Below are 18,916 nucleotides of genomic sequence, written 5' to 3' on the forward strand. Positions count from 1 at the left end.
CAATACTCATGAATCCATTTTAGCAAAATAAAAATGTACTGCATTAATAGTAGAGTTTGCCACTTCCTTGAAGAATGCATGGATGGAGTTCCACAGCATCTGCATTTCACAGACCTACACAGATTATGTGATGAGCCCTGCTGGATCGGAACTTGTTTCCCTCTGATGGGTATCCTGAAGCTGCAGTCTGGACTGTAAGAGTATTTCTGGACAGGGCTATTGTGCAATATCTCCGCTTTATTTACAGACTGTTATGCTGGCTGCCTTTAGTAATCCTCCCTTCATGTCCACCTCTTCTTCCATCTTTTCTCTTGCCAGAGAAAATCCATTAAGAAGGAAAACTGGAATTGTTACACAATGCCCCTGAGACTGGCAAAAAGAAGAGACCTCTAGTCTTGCAGAAGCTTAGGGCTATCATCCCCCTCACGTTTTTGTTCTGATTCTTGCTCCTGTCAGAGCCATAGAATAATACACAGTGATCTATCCCGTTTGTACCTCAAAAAGTAGACTTTTGGCTTTATGTACACATACTACCCCGATTCTCCTGTTGCCAGCATTACAGATGGCTGGGTGATCCCCTTTGCTCCACTTACACAGGATTGGCTGCTCTGAAGGGTAATCAGAACAGGGATGACTACAGAAACATGCAACCTCCCTATCTGCACAACACTAGGGGAAATATGTCTGCCCAACAGTCTAATGGTTATATACTGATCAGGATTATGAGCTTGTATGAGCTCATCCTCTTCCCAGGATGATCTCAGTTGGAAGCTTCAGGAGAATGACTCTTTCTCAGCCTCACTTTCTTTGCTCCAGTCAAAGGACAAATGAAGGGTCATTGAAAAGAATAATTAAGCATGAAAAGCAATTCAAGGACTGTGTTTAGACAAGACAGTTAGCCAGAGTAGCAAACCACATTTGAACCTAGCATGTTGGGCACACCATTGGGTTAACTGATAAATCCTTGTTAATTTAAGCATATTATACAAAAGCATTAGAGAAATGTATTATTCATGTTTATATCTCACCTTGATTGATATGGCTAGTTTTCCCAGCCCATGCAGTAAACTGATTTGAGATCTTTATTATGAAGTCACTTTTTCCTGTGAAGGACCTGCTAGAGGAGTTGAAGTCCAGAGGGGGCAATCGCTGCCTCCATTGGGGAAGCAGACTTCCCCCAAATTCAGGACTTAATAATGGTACAGAGACCCCCTCTGTAATGCCATTTGAAACCTCCTCCCAACTCCTATTTTCTATGCTCTACAACATCTTTTATATGTTAAAGCAAAACACGTATGCACATATGCAAATAAAATAAAAACAAGCCAGAGAAATGAGAATATATAAACACATGAATGTTTACAGTTTAAGCTAATCAAATCATAATATTATTATGGCCAAAGGAATAACACTGAATTAATTTTTGCTGCCTTGAGGATAAGCATCATTTTATTATAGGGAAAGATGACTTATTTTTCCAGCAGAAATAATATCATGAGCATCTGTAACCTTGTAAATGCCTAATTGCTTGTCCTCTATCAAATGACAATGAAACCTCATTCACAGATCATTTTGGAGGTAATCCATTACTCCAGAAGATCCATTAAATTTGAAAGGATCTCATCATGATAATTGACATCATTTGTGTCAATTTGCATCATCTATGTAATAACTTAATCACACGGATGATGCAAATAGCCATGAATTATCCAATTTGCCTTATTTTTGTAATGATGTCATTAAACAAATAACATAAATCACTGCAGATGTTGTAAAATTAACATACATTTAACTGCCTTGTCTGGACTACTTCATAGGAAACAGTCTTGTCTCTAATTTCATTGGGGATATTCAGGTGGCAATTTGGTCTGTTGTATCCAGTGTCCATTACATGGGGGGATCTGAGAAATCAAGGTTTTACTTGTAGAATTATAGAGTTGTAAATCAAGCAGGAAAGGATGTTTCATTGTGAGCTTATGTGCTGGGCCTCTCTGTTGTTGTTCCCATCCCTACCACTCTTTGGGGGAACCTATGGGCTCCCATGTAACAGAGATCTTCATTTTGGCCCAAATTCCCACCTTAGGTCCTCTACTGGATCTATCCTACGCATCTACTGAACAATGGATGAAAATACCTTCTTACTTTAGCCTCAGAGTCTTTTCCTCCTTTGATAAGTCCATCACAGTTGCTGCAGGCTCTTGTTTGAAAGAAGCCAAGCCTGAGAAGAGACAGAAACTGGCCATAAGCTGGACATCACCTCCAGCCTTTCTACTAAGGAAAGACTTGCCTGAAGCTGAGCCAGCCAAGCAGCTGCCAGGCGCAGGGGAAGGTGAAGTGCAACCAGCTGCCTCTAATTGCTCCCCTTCCCAAAGGTAACTTAAAACCATATAGAAATCACCTTAATTGTGGTAAAATGTATCTAACATGGCATGAGTAGGATTGACTGGCTTCAAGAGCATTTAAGATATCGACTTACATTGTAATGGGACATCCTGATTAAGCTGAATATGTTCAGTGCTTTAGGTTATATCTGGAACATACTGGAACAGTTTTAATCTTTACTGAGAGTCCATAATAAAGAAGTATTTTTTGTAAATTCTAAAGATTTCTCCAAAGTTGTGCTATAGTATGTGCCTCTCTCTTTATTTGTTTGTATTTTAGCAAGATCTTAGAAATCAGTTAACTACTCTGCAATCTCTTTTCACTCTTTACTGCATAGATGTTACTTCTCCTATCCTTGCCCTGTTTCAAGTTATATCTATCTCAAATATTTTCAACTATAAAGATGCTCCCTCTGGAGAGGTTTTATGAGAATCTATATAATATTATTTCCTAATAAATTTTTGGTGGTCTGCTTGTCAAAATATGATCACCAAATCCAGGGATTTATCAGCATTCTTGTTCTTAATCCTAATAAAATTTTGCTGAAAAAAAGATTAAAATGGTTATTAAAATATGAAAATACCTTTTAATGGAGAGGAAAAGGAGAAAATCAGTTGTGAAGGACAATAGATCCTGAAAACAAACATCCTTCAAAAGTTGAAACTAAACAATGTATTAAATGTATAATTGCATTTACATGTTGGCAATGTTTTAAAAAGGAAAATAGAAGCCATGGGAGCAGGTGATTAGAATTAGGACTGTAATATGAGCTTAGGATGGCAAAGAAGATTTGAACATTCTCCCATGGCATTTTTTCTTCAATAAAATCCCTTCCCCCTCCCCAAAATGGTGTTATTTGTCCTGAGAGGGAAACTAGGTCTTGACTGTTTAGTTCTAACCAGAATGGCGAACCTTCTATTCAGTAACAAGTTACAGTCCTTTGGGATAATGTCAAGTAGTTGTTCAGCTGTGAGTTTGTTTTCTTTTGCACAGACAGACTGGAAACCAAACCAGACATCAAAACACCAGATGTTGAGATATTACTTTGCTCTCAAAGCTGGGTGTCAAAACTAGCTTGGCACTAATAATCCCAGTTGTCAGTTTGGAGCTCCAGCTGTGATAGTGTCTGCCAAATGGTGGTACAATGTTTGTGGAACAGTCTTTTGGAGTGGGTTCAAAAGATGGAAGAGAACCAGGGGTGACTGAGGGGCAGCATTCTAGGAGAACATACCTCAGCATTTTGCACGTCTTTGGAAAAAACACTTTTGTCTGCCCCAGCTGCTGGAGGATACAAAGGCAGCTTAGCAACTCATCAGCTAGACTTAGGTTCTGGACCAGCAATAGGCAACCTCAAATCTCCTGATATTTTGAACTGTAGCTCCCATAATCCCTTGCCACTGACCATGCTAACTGAGGAATATATTAGAAGCCAAAACAGCTGGAGGACACCAGGTTGTGCCTCATTCTCATAACATGCTTACCTGGGTTATGTGAGGGTTCACCACGAGATGTGAATTCCAAAACTGAGTTAATTGATCCAGTCCATTATCCTGGAAGGTTTAAATTTAGCCGAACAGACCCTTTCTTTAATTCCTTCCTGTTGGTAAATTAACTGTAGGATTACACGATCTAAAGCTGTTCTGAAAAGCCAGGCTCCAAACAAAAGCCACTCAACTGGAATCCTGCCAATAAAAATCCAACATTCAATCTTATATTATTTTCTGACCTTACATTATTTTATCCCAATCCCAGAACAGTGTAACTAAATTCACCAGCCAGGAGCCAATCTTAGAATGCTGAGGAGAGAGAGTAACCAGTCAGAGCTGGAAGGTTCTTCTGATCACCTTCGTTAAAGAAAATGGCTGGAAATGTGCAGGGAAATGACAATCTCCTGCCTTCCTTTGTGATGATTGGGAGGGCGTTTAAAGGGTGTGGGAAAATACACCATGTGCTCCAGAGCCTCCTCCAAGATTATGTGCTGCTGACATACTAAGGTGAGTCAATTCACTGGGGGAGAGAATAGCTGAATTCCCTGTGTTGTGTGAACATGGGTTTCCCTTGCTTCTTGCACATTCACTCTTATGTGACTGATCATTTTCATCCCAGAATTTGCTTTAGACAAAAGAGAAATCACTATTATGCGATCTGTGCCAGCACAGTCAATTTGCACCAGAGGACTAGAAACATGCCAAGACCGTTTCCCCTCAAAACCCTATTCTGCCCTCAGTCACACATTTACCATCATGTTAGGCAGTTGTTCTAGTTGTGTCTAGTCTCCCATTGACTTCTGAACCTGAAAATTACTGTGGTGTCAAAATGGCCATCAATGGTCCAACCCCGAACACTAGAAACAAAAGTTGGACCTATTTCATTGTGCTGAAGATGGGGAAGTATCCTCAGCCTTAAGACCAGCATTTAACCTGGGTGAACCTTTTGTGCACAACATAATAAAGGATGCTAATAAAATCTGTAGTGCTGGAATGCACTTCACCCCTTTGTCTGTCATGGTAACCACTCATGTTAGAAATCCAGCTGGAGAAAAGGTGGAGAAAATGTTTTCATTTTATATAGGACACGCAACAAGGAAGAAAACTTGTTTGAATAATGTAATGCTTAAGCATAGTAAAGGTAAAGGTTTCCCTTGACGTAAAGTCCAGTCGAATCCGACTCTAGGGGGCGGTGCTCATCTCCGTTTCTAAGCCTTGGAGCCGGCGTTGTCATAGACACTTCCGGGTCATGTGGCCAGCATGACGACTCGGAACGCCGTTACCTTCCCGCCGAAGCGGTACCTATTGATCTACTCACATTTGCATGTTTTCGAACTGCTAGGTAAGCAGGAGCTGGGACGAGCAACGGGAGCTCACCCCGCCGCGCGGTTTCGAACCGCCGACCTTCCGATCGGCAGCTCAGCGGTTTAACCCGCAGCGCCACCGCGTCCCTTTTAATGCTTAAGCATAAGGCTCTAAAAATTTATGAGCCTATCTGTCAATGCATTTGGGTTGCAAAATTTGACACCATACTTTGCAACCCCATTTTTTTCCACTGGTTCAGTGTCTTGCATTATCCAAATTTGCTTTATGTGAGGTTTTTGGAGAATATAATGCTGGCAAAAAGCAAGGGAAGGCTGCATGTCGATAGTCTTGACAGTTATCAAGATAAAGAACCAACCTTGGAAATAGCAAAGAGAAAGTATTGTCATCATCAACTCTTTATTTTTTTGAAACACTATATGCTAATGCAACATTGGGTTCAGGATTTTAAATGTATATAACTGCTTGGAGCAGTATCATTCTTACGTACATTTCATGCATGCGTGCACACACACACACACACACACAGTTTTGCCTTCAAGTCAGTTTTTGAGTCCTGGTGACTGCCTGGACAAGGCCCTGCAGGTTTCTTGGCAAGATTTTGGATGTGGTTTGCCATTGCCTCCTTCCTAGGGCTGAGAGAGAGTGACTGGCCCAAGGTCGCCAGCTGGCTTTGTGCCTAAGGCACGACTCGAACTCACAGCCTCCCAGTTTCTAGCCTGGTCCCTTAACCACTGTACCATACTGGCTGTATTACATATCTTAGGGCTTTAAAACTGACAATGACCCAGTTTACCTGTCATACTAAATAAATATGATCTGACACTTCTCTCCTTGCCAAATAATTATTAGTTCAACTGGCATAGCAATCTAAAATCTAAACTGGCTTCATACAGTTTTCACTTAATGTCTTATTTTAGTTGGAGTTTGAAAAAACTTTACAAAGCATAAAAGAATTTTTGACTGTGACTGTCAGTTGAGATTTACTCTTTGCCAACCAGACAGATACTTTACCTATTTAACCCCCCTCAGACAATACAGGGCCTTTATGTTGGTTCCAGCAACATCCACACTCTTACTTTGGCAAAAGCAGTGTTGCATCACAAGCTCTGCCCCTTTGCACACGTGTGTGATATCATGGCACATGTAGAAATGGTAGGGCTTGCATTGCAACACCATGATGATGCTTGGATCACTCTGACCCCCTTTGTGCCCACTGTGGACACTGCTGCTTAGACTGATTGGTTTCTTATTTATTTGCAGGGCTTATAGGTCACTCCAATCAACCAACTCTGATTGGCATACAACTTCCCCAATTTGTAATTTGGATTAAAACAAATTAAAAACTAAAATGAGAAAGGTACAACATAAACAATTGTATGCACCAGGAATCAAACATAAAAAAGCACCACCCATTATTAAAATACTTGTTCCTCCAGAGGGACAGTCATGCCCCCAAGGCTTGGTGAAATAATCTAGGGTTCACCAATTTTCTGAAGATCAGAAGGAAAGGCCATCTAAAGATCTGGAGAGATACTATTCCAGAGGACAGGGAGAACAACAGAAAAGGCCCTCTGACCGAGGGGGTACATGAAGAGCCTGCCCTGTGAGATCCAATCAGACAGGGAGATGTCAATGGGAGAAGGTACGCCCAGGTATATCCAGGGTCTGAAACATGAAGGGTTTTTAAGGTGACAACCAGCACCTTGACTGAAGCCAGAAACCATCTGATGATCAGTGCAGCTCTCAAAGCAGGGGTGTTATATGGGTACCCCAAGATGTACCAATTCTTACCTGAACCCCACATTCTGGATTTTAAGGTTCTACCACCAGTGGTCTTAGACAACAGACACCTGTATCATAATGAAGGACCAAGCTTGTCCTTGTAAGCAAGGAGACCAAAGAAGAGTTTGGCAAGGGTGTTGCAAGAGGCAGAAGAAAGAGGAAGAGCCAAGGAGGGAGAAAGGCTGCAGTTTGCTGGTGCTTATTGACGGGGAACTGCTAACGGGCAATCTCCTGAGTGCTGTGATCTGCAAGGTGTGCAGTGTTGCCTTCTCTGTGCAGTGTTGCCTTCTCCCCTGAAGGGAACTCAAAACTATGTCTGCTACAGGCACAAGTTTGTGTCTTTATTACTGTAGAAGAGAACGTGAAGGAGTTTGAGGAAATAATTTCTACACTGCAAAGTGGGAGGGTGAGAATTCTACTTTTTATGGGTTACCTGTCAGAGAGCTTCTAGTGGATCCTGCCCTGAGCAGAAGGTTGGGCTAGATGACCTCTACAGTCCCTTTTAACTCTATGATTCTGCGGTTTGTTTTTGACTTAGCATGGTAAGCAAACTCATTATGGCTTACTACTATTCAAGAGTGTTCATGGGGCAGGGGGGTAGTTGCAGCTATGCAAAGCTTCACCCCTTTGTGTGTCCGTATATCTGCTCATATCTGCTCCACTCCTCTGCTCCCAAAAATCAGGTCCCCTAAACATTACCAGAAACCTCTTTTATTGCCCTTACAAGGGATAATGTGATTTCACTGAATGTGACAAGGCTAATAGGTTTGCACAATACACTTCAACTGAACACAAAAACTGAGTCAGCAGGAGGGTAAGAGAGGATTAGTTTCCTCCCCAAATAGCTTCAGGCTTGTTTTGGTTTAAACTGTTTCCCCCTGGTCAGCTGTGTCACGTGAACCTGGAAAAAAGAGGTAATGCAAGGCTCAATCTTTTTGCAGGAACAAGGTCCTAAAACAACGGGGGGGGGGCGGGGGGAGGCATCTGGCTTTGCTTTTCATTCCTACGCAGGGGGAAGGTGGAACGGAAAGGGAACGGGGATGGCTAAGCCTGCCGGCACCCTATCCAGTGTCTCTAACCCCAGTTGAGCCACAGTGAATTTTTGTGTGTGTCAAACTCTTAAGGTCTAGATGCCAGCCAAGATGGCTGCTTCCTTTTTAATAGGGAGAGACCTGCTTCTGCCCCCTCCCCTGGCTGCTGGTCATTCCCAGGGGCAGGAGCAGCAGACTGTGTCCAAGTGTGCAAATGCAGTCAGGAGTTTCAATAAGGAATCAAAAACTACTAATATTCGTCAGAGAAATGTGTCAGGGCCCTTGCCTACTAGTTCATACTTCGCCTTGCAAAGTATTACAAAACGTGCTGTGCAAACATAATAAACTTTTCTCCTGTACAGTATCTATTTTTTCTGGACGCTGTCTCAGGCGCTTGATCTAAACGTTGCATCTGCTGAAACTGCTTTAGGAATTTGGCTTCTAATAGCATTTCTTCTTGCACCAAAAGAAATATTTTATTTATTCGGCTGAAATGCTAAGTGACCAGTCTTCCTTCCTGGATTTCGTGACTGATGATCTCTGAATCGAAAAGAATCCTTGGAAGAACAATGGTAGCATTTTGGTTAGTTCTTTGATTTCTAGGAAAAGGATCAAACCTTCTTCAGGGAATTTTGAATTCATGATACCCATTTAATGCTGCTATAGCACAACTGCTTTAGGCCAATGAGCACATTTCTGAGAGCATCCTGTGGATTTTCTAAAAAAGAGCTGCTGTGAGCTGGCGGAGGGACTGTTCACAAAATGGCTGATGAAGCACCTATTTAGCAGAAGGCAAACAAATACAGTTTCTCACTATATACTATACTTTGTACCAAATACTGTACTCCAATGTCCCCCCCCCCTTTTATTTGTGTCTTCTCTGAGCACATTTCCAAAGAAAATTCTGGGCTACAACCACCCCTCCTCCCCCCTTAAATTGAGATCTGGCGGCATTCTTGTAAAGGTAATACTGGAAATGGCTGCCAAATTGAAATGTGATTTCCCATTTTTTGAATAAAGTATATTTAAAAGAAAAAAATAAAGAGGGAGGTGGGGCAGGGAGCTTGGGGACACTGAGGGAGGTATCTGCCAGTGGCATGAGCGGTACCTGTCACAATCTGCAAGATGGCAGCTTGATTCAAGCGCTGCATCTTTTGTAAAGCATCAAAGTGACATGCACTAAAGGAGCAGCTCTGATCACAAAGCCTTGTCCATCTTGCAGATGACGACTTTCCTGCCCGCCCCCCACCCTCCAGATGCCCATGTAGGTGTCCCTGGTGCCTGGGCTGACCACTCTTCTTCTAAGTGAAAGACCTGGTATCCATTTCAGGCCTGCTTAATTCACCCAGTAGAGGAAGATACATAATTGTTCTTCTTTTGTATTTCCCAGGCAGGTAGCAAAACTGAAATATATCACTGCATCCAACAATTACCTGTCCATCATAAGGACATTTAATGGGCAATAACACTTTACTACAGTTTAAAAGCAATACTGTATTGATATTTTGTCACTGGGGCTGTGATGGTTTATCAACCAGGCTTCCTTATGTTGGAGATGCTACAAAAAAACCCATAGTCCATCCTTGGATTCAAGAGGGATGGAATTGAAAGTAAAACTGCTGATATAATGCTCATACAAAAATTTATGATGAAACGTTTGGAGTGTTGGGTACAGTTTGTAAGACTTCAAGAAAAATGAGTAAGGGTATTCAAAATGTTCCATATATGAACTGGTCTGTGCACGAAACTGGTTTAAAGTGTTCAAATGTTTTGATGGAACAAAAAGGTCTGTTTAGTTCTGGGCTGGTGGAATCTGAGGAAGTGAATAGGGTCCTCTGGCTCCTTAAGATGACTAAGGGGGCACATTCGGATTCAGGAGGTGATTAATGTCACTTTCAGGGAAGGCGAGAAGCTGCAACCCTTGAAGGTGGTGGTGTGCCCTCTTCAAAAGGTCCTCTTTCAACCCAGCCATGTTCGACAATTTCCATTCAGGCTCCAACCTCCCCATTTTAGGGAAGCTTCTTGAGAGGCTGGTCGGCAATCATGGTTTCAAAGTGTGCTCCATGAGAACTTGCTGTGGGTCTATGAAACACTAAGGGTGATGATAAAGAGATAGATCAAACACAGCTGGTTTTCCATCACTAGAGCTTTGCCTCTTGATCAGAGATTTTGGGCAGGTTTTTTGTTTCTTAAACTAACGTATTCTGCAGCCTAGCAAAGTATGAAAACCTCTGAGCTAGAGGTTCTAGAACAAACAAGCTATCTGGATCCACTTCAGTCAGGCTTTAAGCTCAGGTACAGGCCTGAAATTACACTGGCTGCTGGCTTGCCAGCTACGGCATAGCTGGACCAGAAGGCCCTGGCAACAGGACCTCATGCCCCGATGACCAGTTGGACTACTACATGGGGCTTCCTTTGAAGAGAACTTGGATGTTACAGCTGGAACAGAATGCAGCAGCCATGGTTGGTGGTAGATGCTGCCGTGGAATCCCCATGCTTCAGTCACTGAACTGGTTGCCAGTAGGCTTTCAGGCCCAGTTCGAAGTGCTGGGTTTTGAAAACCCCGGAGCCTGATTCAATATGGTGCTGGGTTTCCTTAGGGAGCCAGCCCTGGTAGGTCATCTGGAGAGGCTGCTCTGGGCCTTACCCCAGGTAAAATGGGGGGAGGGGGATCACAACACAGTGGTTGCAGCCATAAGCCTGTGTAGCAGTTGTTGTTGTTGTTACTATTTATAATGTAAAATTGCTGTTTGACTAGTCCAGAAATCTGGGGCAGTGTAGTACTCTTAAAAACAAAATAAAAATCCTGATACACTGGTACTGAAAGAAGCAACACAGTTAAGCAAATGTTCAGGAAAAAATCCAACAGAAAGATTATATATCAGAATCCAGACATACTACAATTTAATTTATTATAAACTCTGGTTTACAATACAATCATGGAGTGATGAGACAAGAACTTTTGTCAGTTCCAGTATAGCTCTGTATCTGATCTGCTTAACAGGTCCAAGGGCCAAAGTGTTTTTTCATGATTTGTAAGCTTTGCCACTGGTTTTAAAACAGAAAAACACCAAACATTTATAAAGCTCCTCTCTGTAGCACACAGAAGTACAGACACCCAAGAACAGGTACGTATTTCCCCCCAGACAAGCTGTTTTAGCTTTTGTACTTCCATATATGACTCCCAATAGCGAATCATGGGCCCATCTCACAAATGAGTTGAGACCACCTACACTCAGACTTACTTTTCAAATGCAAGCCCAGTTAATCAAGTATTTATTCTGAATTTCTTCAAGTGCTTGTTCCTGTCCTAATACCTGAAAGTATGCCCACATATATAATCATTCAAGAATACAGGAGTTTTCCTACACTGTAGAATCTTTGGCCCAGAATGTACCATCAGGGGACTCAAAGGTAGGCAGATACAAACCTAACAGATCTTCCAGACCCAGACATAAACCAAGTCCTGGTTTCCTTGTTAGTACAACCCTTTCTTGGGTATACAGAAATGTCTTATAATTCACATCCATTTTGAGTGTAAAAGTAAATGGCAGGCAGATTTCTCTCCCTCCTCCTGCAAGGGAACATTTTAAAAGGTTTTCTACATTACTGGATCCTGCATCCCAAATAGACTATATGAGAAACTGACAGAACAAAAAATATTTATAGCCATTTTATCTATTATATCCTATTACGGATCAAATCATATTCTTGTTTTGCTTTCTACTCATTGGCAATGTTTGTAAGCTTAACTTCGAAAGAAGCACATCTGGGGATTTCATAACAGATGTGTGTTCCTAGCTTAACTATCACTGCTTACATCTGAATATGGACATTTCAGATTGCAGAAGTACGTATGTCCCTCCTAATCCTTCCATACACAGAATAAATCTTACACATACATGAAGTCAATAACCATTAGTACATGGTCTCCAATAATTGACCTCAGCTTGATGGCACATAATCAAAAAATGTACAAGTGTGAAAAGTGGTGTCCTTATCTTAAAACAATACTGCCACTGATCTTGTGCCAATATTGTTAAGTACCACACTCCATTTTTTAAGCAGAGAAAGATTAATTTTTTCAAGTAACCAGCAGGAGAGTTGCAAGTGAAGGCTGTGTAAGTGAAATACAGATATTAACAAACCAAATTTTGTCCAACTTTTGTAGGGCTTGATTTGGCATCAGAAAAGAATTATACTGTATGGGTACGCTTCAAGGACACTGTTCCCAATCCCTGAACAAAAGTCTAATGAGAAAATCTCAAGTTAGTTCCCAATAGCACAAGCTTCACAAAAGTAACTATAACCAGCAGTAAATGTTCAGAAGGCACTTGAAATATACATTTATGTTTTAAAATTCTGCTTCTTAAGACATAGGAGTAGGCTGGCATCAAAACACACTGAATACACATCTCAAGACGCTGGCTTGACTATCCTGCTTTAAAAAATAGATCAAATCTGCTGTGGCACAGACTGAAAAAGATATATCTGAGTGGAATTTTCCAGTCAAGAGTACATCTTTTTATAGGCTTGTTTTTTAAAACATGTATCTCCTTTGATGTGAAAAGCTTAAGCTGTTCTTCTATACTTGCTTACCTGGAAGCCAGCTTTGCTGAAACCAATAGGGTTCAGGCAGCCATGGAAAAATCCTTGCCAATATTATCTCTCTGTCGTCTGTAGGTTGAGTCATGGCAACTAGATTTCTTTCTTTTTGGTAGAAACATTTTGCTGTTTGTCCAAGCAGCTTCTTCTTGGACAAGCAGTGAAACGTTTCTACCAAAAAGAAAGAAATCCAGTTGCCATGACTCAACCTACAGACAATTCCACCTGGATGACCTAGAATCTTCATCAACATATCTCACTGTTGCTTCAAATAATCATGAGATAAACCATGAGGGGTAATGCCCATTTATTAATGTTCTTAGATTTATTATTACAACCTGCAGAAGGAAACTCTTTAGCCTAGGATGGAAAACCGAACTATTTCAAACCTGCAACACTGCAACCTTTTGCATGAACTGCCAGCTGCTGAATTCATCTGACTGTATGCCACTAGAGACAATGGCAGTGCTTTTTGAATACTTACGATGGTGTTCCAAAAGGATCAGACAGTCCACCAGTATCTCACCACCAACACAGGTGTAGTTTTCTCTTAGCTGCCATGCACTGAAATCTTCATGCAATTGTTCACGATGATCTGAGTGCTCTTCAATATAGTCTAGAGGTTGGGATAACTCATACTCTATATAACGAGGGTCGAATGTTAAGGGAACTGATCTTTCCTAGAACTTTAGTTTGCCCAGTGAATCCTCAACAAAGCACATCAACCAGAATTTACCAGAGTATTTACCAAACAGAAGTTCAGTCTTTCTTCCTCAGAGACCAAGAGATTTGCTTAGTCTTTCTATATTGAAGAGAAGACTATCCACCTGCCATTTTACTGTGGTTCTTTTTCAGCACAAGAAAAGATGATTCTCTAGAGCAAGACTGGGAAGGTGGAAAGAAAAAAGAAAACCCCCCACTATCAATCAAGTGAGGGCCATAATCATAGAATAACAGCCTTCCTGAGATGCACTTAGGGCACCACACTGGCTGCCGGAGTTGATGTCTCTATTACTAAACCAACACTTTGGATGATTCAGAGCGTGGTCCTTAATGTTTGTCAAAGATCCTACGTGCCCAGGAATTTTAGTGCATTTCCTTTTCTCCTTGAGGAACATGATCCGATCATGTCACTGCTGCAGATTCACTATGTTCTGAATTCACTTCATAAGTCAGAGTTCATCCTGGTTTTCAGAAGAGGGAAGAACAAACCATGATTGAGTTAGTAAAATACTGAAAAATCATTGCATTCATTGTCTCGGAAACTCACGATTCTTCTGCCTTACCTGCCACAGAAACAGCATCTGTGTTCCATCTCAACCAGAGGAAAATTCTTCTTTTCATTAACTTTCTGTTACAATGTATTCAGTATTTCCTAGTTGTTCAACATGGGTTCCATTCCTCCTCTGGACACCACCTTATGACTCACTCTTTTTCCTCAACATACCATTGTGTTATTTTACCAGTTGCAATGTGAAAAGCATAAAATGATCTCCCAGTGACTGCAGAGGACTTCTGTATCAGAACTTTGTTTACTAATACCTGCTTGATCAGTAGTCCCATTCAAAGCCTTCCTTCTCAACTGCACCTGATTTGCAAATATTTAAAATGATTCAGCCTCAACAATGAAATGTTAAAATTGAAAAATGAAATGAAATGGAAGGATGCCACAGGAAGTAATGTGGTTTTTTGTTCACAAGATGCATTTCTACAGGCTTGTATCACACAGTGCCTTTGCTCTTTGGCAGCTTCTCCAAACTGGAATCTTCTAGACCAGGGTTTCTCAACCTTGGCAACTTTAAGATGGGTGGACTTCAACTCCCAGAATTCCCCAGCCAGCATGCTGGCTGGGGGATTTTGGAAGTTGAAGTCCACGTCTTAAAGTTGCTAAGGTTGAGAAACCCTGGTCTACACATACTGAAACTACAGCTACCCAGATTCCAGTCACAATGACCAACGTATCTGGAGGACATGAGGGTGGGGTAAGTAGAAGTAGCTGATTATCCAGTAAGGCGGGACACCCAAATTTCACTGATCTGATCAAATATTCAGGATAGTTATTCAACCTTCAGGAGCAGGTTTTTCAAGCACATTAATATTCATGGACAGACTGATGGAAACTGGGTGTCCAGTGAAAACTGCATACTCTGTTCTGCACAAAGTCTTTCCACAAATGCTACTGCTACCATAGCCAGCCTGAAAAAATTCAGAAAACTCTATCATCTAGTGATTACCCTGATCTTTTGCAGCCCAAGTGTGGCAGCTCTAACAATTTCAGAGAAACTGCTGGATACAAACAGCACAAGATAGTAACATTGAAGTACATTTATGAAAAAGTACCTTGTAAAATATTGCCCACCTTTTTTCTGGAAGACTGTTTTCTCTTTTTTTTAAAGTCATCTACTTTCTCTATCAGTAGCTCAGCTATGACTTTTGCATCATGGCTGTCGATCTGTTCTCCCAAAATATTTTTCTTTAAAAACAGAGCAAGAAAGAATGATTACTTCTGCTCTAAATATAAACACATCAACGAAACAAATGGAATTACAGATAGTCCTCATTTAGTCACTGCCTCAGACAGCGACCATTCAGTTACAACGGTGATGAAAAAATAACTTTGCAACCAATGCCCTCATTTATGACCTTCACAGCATCTCTCAGTCACATGTTTGCCATTACAGCCAGTTAGTACACACTGTCCTGTGCCTGACTTGTTCCCCGCCAGCCCACCACCAGAGCAGAGAGCTTGCCTAAACAAGCTCTCTCTTCCTGAGCTGCTTTTCTCACTAGCAGCTTCCTAAAAAAGTGCTAAGGGCAAATTAACAAGCTCAGCTCTGTGGCCTTAATTAGTTGATTAGAATCCTCCAGCTCACACCTGATGCCTGAAAGTGACCAGACCTTAATCAATTTCACAGTGAAGGCTTTTTCTGCCTCCTAAGCCACTGGTGGCTTGCAGCCTTGAGTGCACTAGGCAAACAGCATGTGCTAGTGCATTCCTTTCAATGTGTATTCCCCACTGTGTGCCTGCTCACTCTCTTATAATCTCTTCCTCTCCAATGAATGTAAATATAAACATTAATTCTCTTCTTGCTAACTATTCCAGTGCCAGGGTGTGCATTCCAAAGGGTGGGGAGTGGGGAAAAGGGGCTATAAGATTTGTCCTTTTACCCAACTTCCTCATGAGTCGAGTTTTGGAAACCTTCCCCACCCTTTGGGCTCACCTGGTTGTTTGACACTGTATCCTTCTGATGCTGCAAAGCAAAGCAAAGCTGAACTAAAATCGTAATTGTAAAAAATAGTCAGTGTCACATGATTTTTCACTTAATGACTGCTTCACTTAATGACCAAGTTGCTGGTCCCAATTGTGGTCACTAAACAAGGACTACTTGTACTAACACTAGGATGAAAGATTCAGCCAAGCAGTTATTAAGATATTATACCTAGTGATCGGATACTTTTTTGCAATAGCAAGTCAATTCTATTCACTGTCTTGTTATTAAGTTTAATAGTAGTACTTGGTGTTGCTTAAGTAGATAATGAATATGTAGGATGGATACTGTTGTCTTTGGCAGAATAAAGGGACACACCTAAATAAGGGACAGCTTAATACTGAGAGGCCAGGAGGAAGAAAGCTCCCCCCGCCAACTTCTTCCTGGTTTACAGTACTTTAAAGGTGAGCTTATAATCAGTGAGTGGGGTTCTGCATATGAGCAGATATATTTTATCACATGTATTTCTCAGACAGCACAGGAAAGCTATTTCGGAACAGATCCTCAGTAATATTAATCCATATATATATATATATATATATATATATATATGTTTTCTGAAAACAGCTTGTAAATGCCCTTCCTATACCTGTAGCTTGGCAAACCATGGTCTATCAAGGTACACAACTGGGCACCTCGCACATGTCTACATTGCCAGGTGGCATTTCTGCAGGGTTTTAGAAAACAGTCACTATGGCAAGGTGACATAGGTGTTAACCCTACAGATTATCCGAGCTACTCCTTGCAACTGATGATATAGATGGCTTACCTTTGTTCCTTGATAAGGATAAAATTTAACAGTGGGATAGGCTCTGATGCCAGCAGATTGACACGTATGAGCATAGGCTTGGCAGTCAACTTTCCCAGCTTTCACTTTTCCTTTAACAGTCTTTAAAAAAAAAAAAGGAAAAAAAGATACAGAGCTGTATGCTAAAGTCCCCATTAGCTTAGCAATTGGTTTTACTACTGAGCAATTAGGTGAAAGGAGTTAACTTGTCTGTCTGTCTGTGTTCCTTTCCTTTCCTTTCCTTTCCTTTCCTTTCTTTCATTCATTCATTCATTCATTCATTCATTCATTCATTCATTCATTCATTCATTCATTCATTCATTCAAGCTTTTATAACACCCCAGTCTCATGACTCTAAGCAGTTAATGCTTCTCTCATCCCAAACAACTGATTTCCTAACTAATCAGTTCTCAAGGGCTTCGAAATCAATGGATCTTGGCTCAGTCATTCTCAACTTTTCAGGCTGTTTCAAGGAAAGGAGAGAACCCCATCCCGCCCAAACACAAAGTACATTCCTTGTCTGAGGATCTGCCATAAGAGGATTTGTTTGTTCTGACTGATAAAGTAGTTCTAGCATTACTAACAGGGACATAAATCAATTGAGCAGATCCTGGGAAAGCGGCCTTTGAACTACCTATTATACAGTGAATTCCTGTAAGAAAGTCACATTCATGTGCTTGTGCAACTGAAACTGATTTTCAAAGTTCAGGTTCAGGCAGTCTCTGCCCCACCAGCTATCCCTCCTCATTGCTCATGGTCTTTAATCATCACCATCTTTTTATCCTGCCCGTTTTATATATACCATATATACTTGTGGATATGCCTATCTGCAGATAAGCAAAGCCTTGAATTTTTAACCAAAATACCATGAAAAATGTGCCTTCCATGGATAAGCCAAACCTGATTTTGGGGTCCATTTTAGCACCTAAAATTCTTGGCTTATCTACGAGTAAATACGGTAACTCAATGCGGTGAAAATAACACACTCCTTCCTCCTCCTATTTTCCCACAACCACCACCTTTGAGGTGCATTTGACTGAGAGAGACTGGCTGGCTCAAAGTCACCCAGCCAGCTTTCATGCCTAAGGTGGGACAAGAACTGTGGCTAGTACCTTAACCACTACACTAAACAAGCCAATGAAGTTGGCCATCATCTTTTCCAGATGCTCATCGGGGATTTTCTTCCAGAAGAAAGCTATGCTCAGAGAAGTATATTGTCAAAAGTTTCTATTTCTGATATAGACTTCTTTTTATTGTTCAGCTTCAGCAGTCATTCCCAACTTTTGAGTTCTGAGAGACTGTATTTTAAGTCCTTGGTGCTCTCTGAGCTTGGTGGTTTGCTTGCAGACGTTTCATTACCCAACTAGGCAACTTCATCAGTGCAAGCAAACCACCAAGCTCAGAGAGCACCAAGGAATCCACAGTTCAACCCTGAGCTACATATATTCTCTTCTACTGGAGACTGTATTTGAATCAGCAAAATAATCTAGAGGTTAGAATGTTAGATATCCTGGTTAGGAGCTAATTTGGGGGGTACAACAAGCAAGTTCAATTAAACAAATATTTTCTGATGCTGGAAAACTGTAAGAATTACCTTTGCTAGTATCTCAAACTCTGGAGCAAAATTTTGGCAAGGGCCACACCAAGGGGCATAGAAGTCAATGACCCAATGTTCTTTCCCATTCAGAACTTTATCAGTGAAGCTCTGAGGTGTCAGATCCAGAGACACTTGAGGCAGATAACTTTAAAGAAAGAGAAGAATTGTGGGATTTCAGTGAATCAACAATGGAGCTAATATTTTCATGTGAATGAGTTCAGGGCATCTTTCGGTGCCATGAACAACTCAGTATTTTTAAAAGCAGAGAATCATAAATGTTGATTTTGATTACCCCCTCATCACCAAAAGTGAAGAAGTCCTATTGAAGTACTGATCATACATTTGCCTGAGTTTCAGAAAAAAGTAATGTTTTACTCTGAAGAATTTCCTTTGATTAATTTTACTGGGGATCTTAATAATAAAAATGACTAGCCATTGTTATAATCAGCAATTTTCCACTAAAAAGAGAAAAAAAAAAAGAAATGAGAACATAAAACACCTTTCTTGGCTATGAGAAAATTCAGAATCTACAGGAAGGCAATACCTCTATGAGGCCAAACTTTATTGAACTGCATAAGCTTCCAAATTTCTACAAACTCTTCATCAGGCAAACTGATTTTTTAAGCAAACAAAAACATTTGATCAACTTG

General features: G+C 41.0%; 1 protein-coding gene across 2 annotated transcripts in view; it reads right to left on the reverse strand.

The window, feature by feature from the left end:
• Positions 1–13,412: 13,412 nt before the first annotated feature.
• Positions 13,413–18,916, reverse strand: part of DNAJC10 (DnaJ heat shock protein family (Hsp40) member C10) — a 33,837-nt gene continuing 28,333 nt past the window's right edge. For both annotated transcript variants that reach the window (XM_063318097.1, XM_063318098.1), the window contains exons 21-24: positions 18,264–18,411; positions 16,652–16,771; positions 14,973–15,086; positions 13,413–13,797 (exon numbers count right to left, since the gene is read on the reverse strand). In XM_063318097.1, coding sequence (XP_063174167.1) covers positions 13,786–13,797; positions 14,973–15,086; positions 16,652–16,771; positions 18,264–18,411 — 394 coding nt within the window. In that variant the 3' untranslated portion in view covers positions 13,413–13,785. The remainder of the gene's footprint in view (positions 13,798–14,972; positions 15,087–16,651; positions 16,772–18,263; positions 18,412–18,916) is intronic.

The sequence above is a fragment of the Candoia aspera genome, chromosome 1, assembly GCF_035149785.1.
Source record: "Candoia aspera isolate rCanAsp1 chromosome 1, rCanAsp1.hap2, whole genome shotgun sequence".
Lineage (NCBI taxonomy): Eukaryota > Metazoa > Chordata > Lepidosauria > Squamata > Boidae > Candoia > Candoia aspera.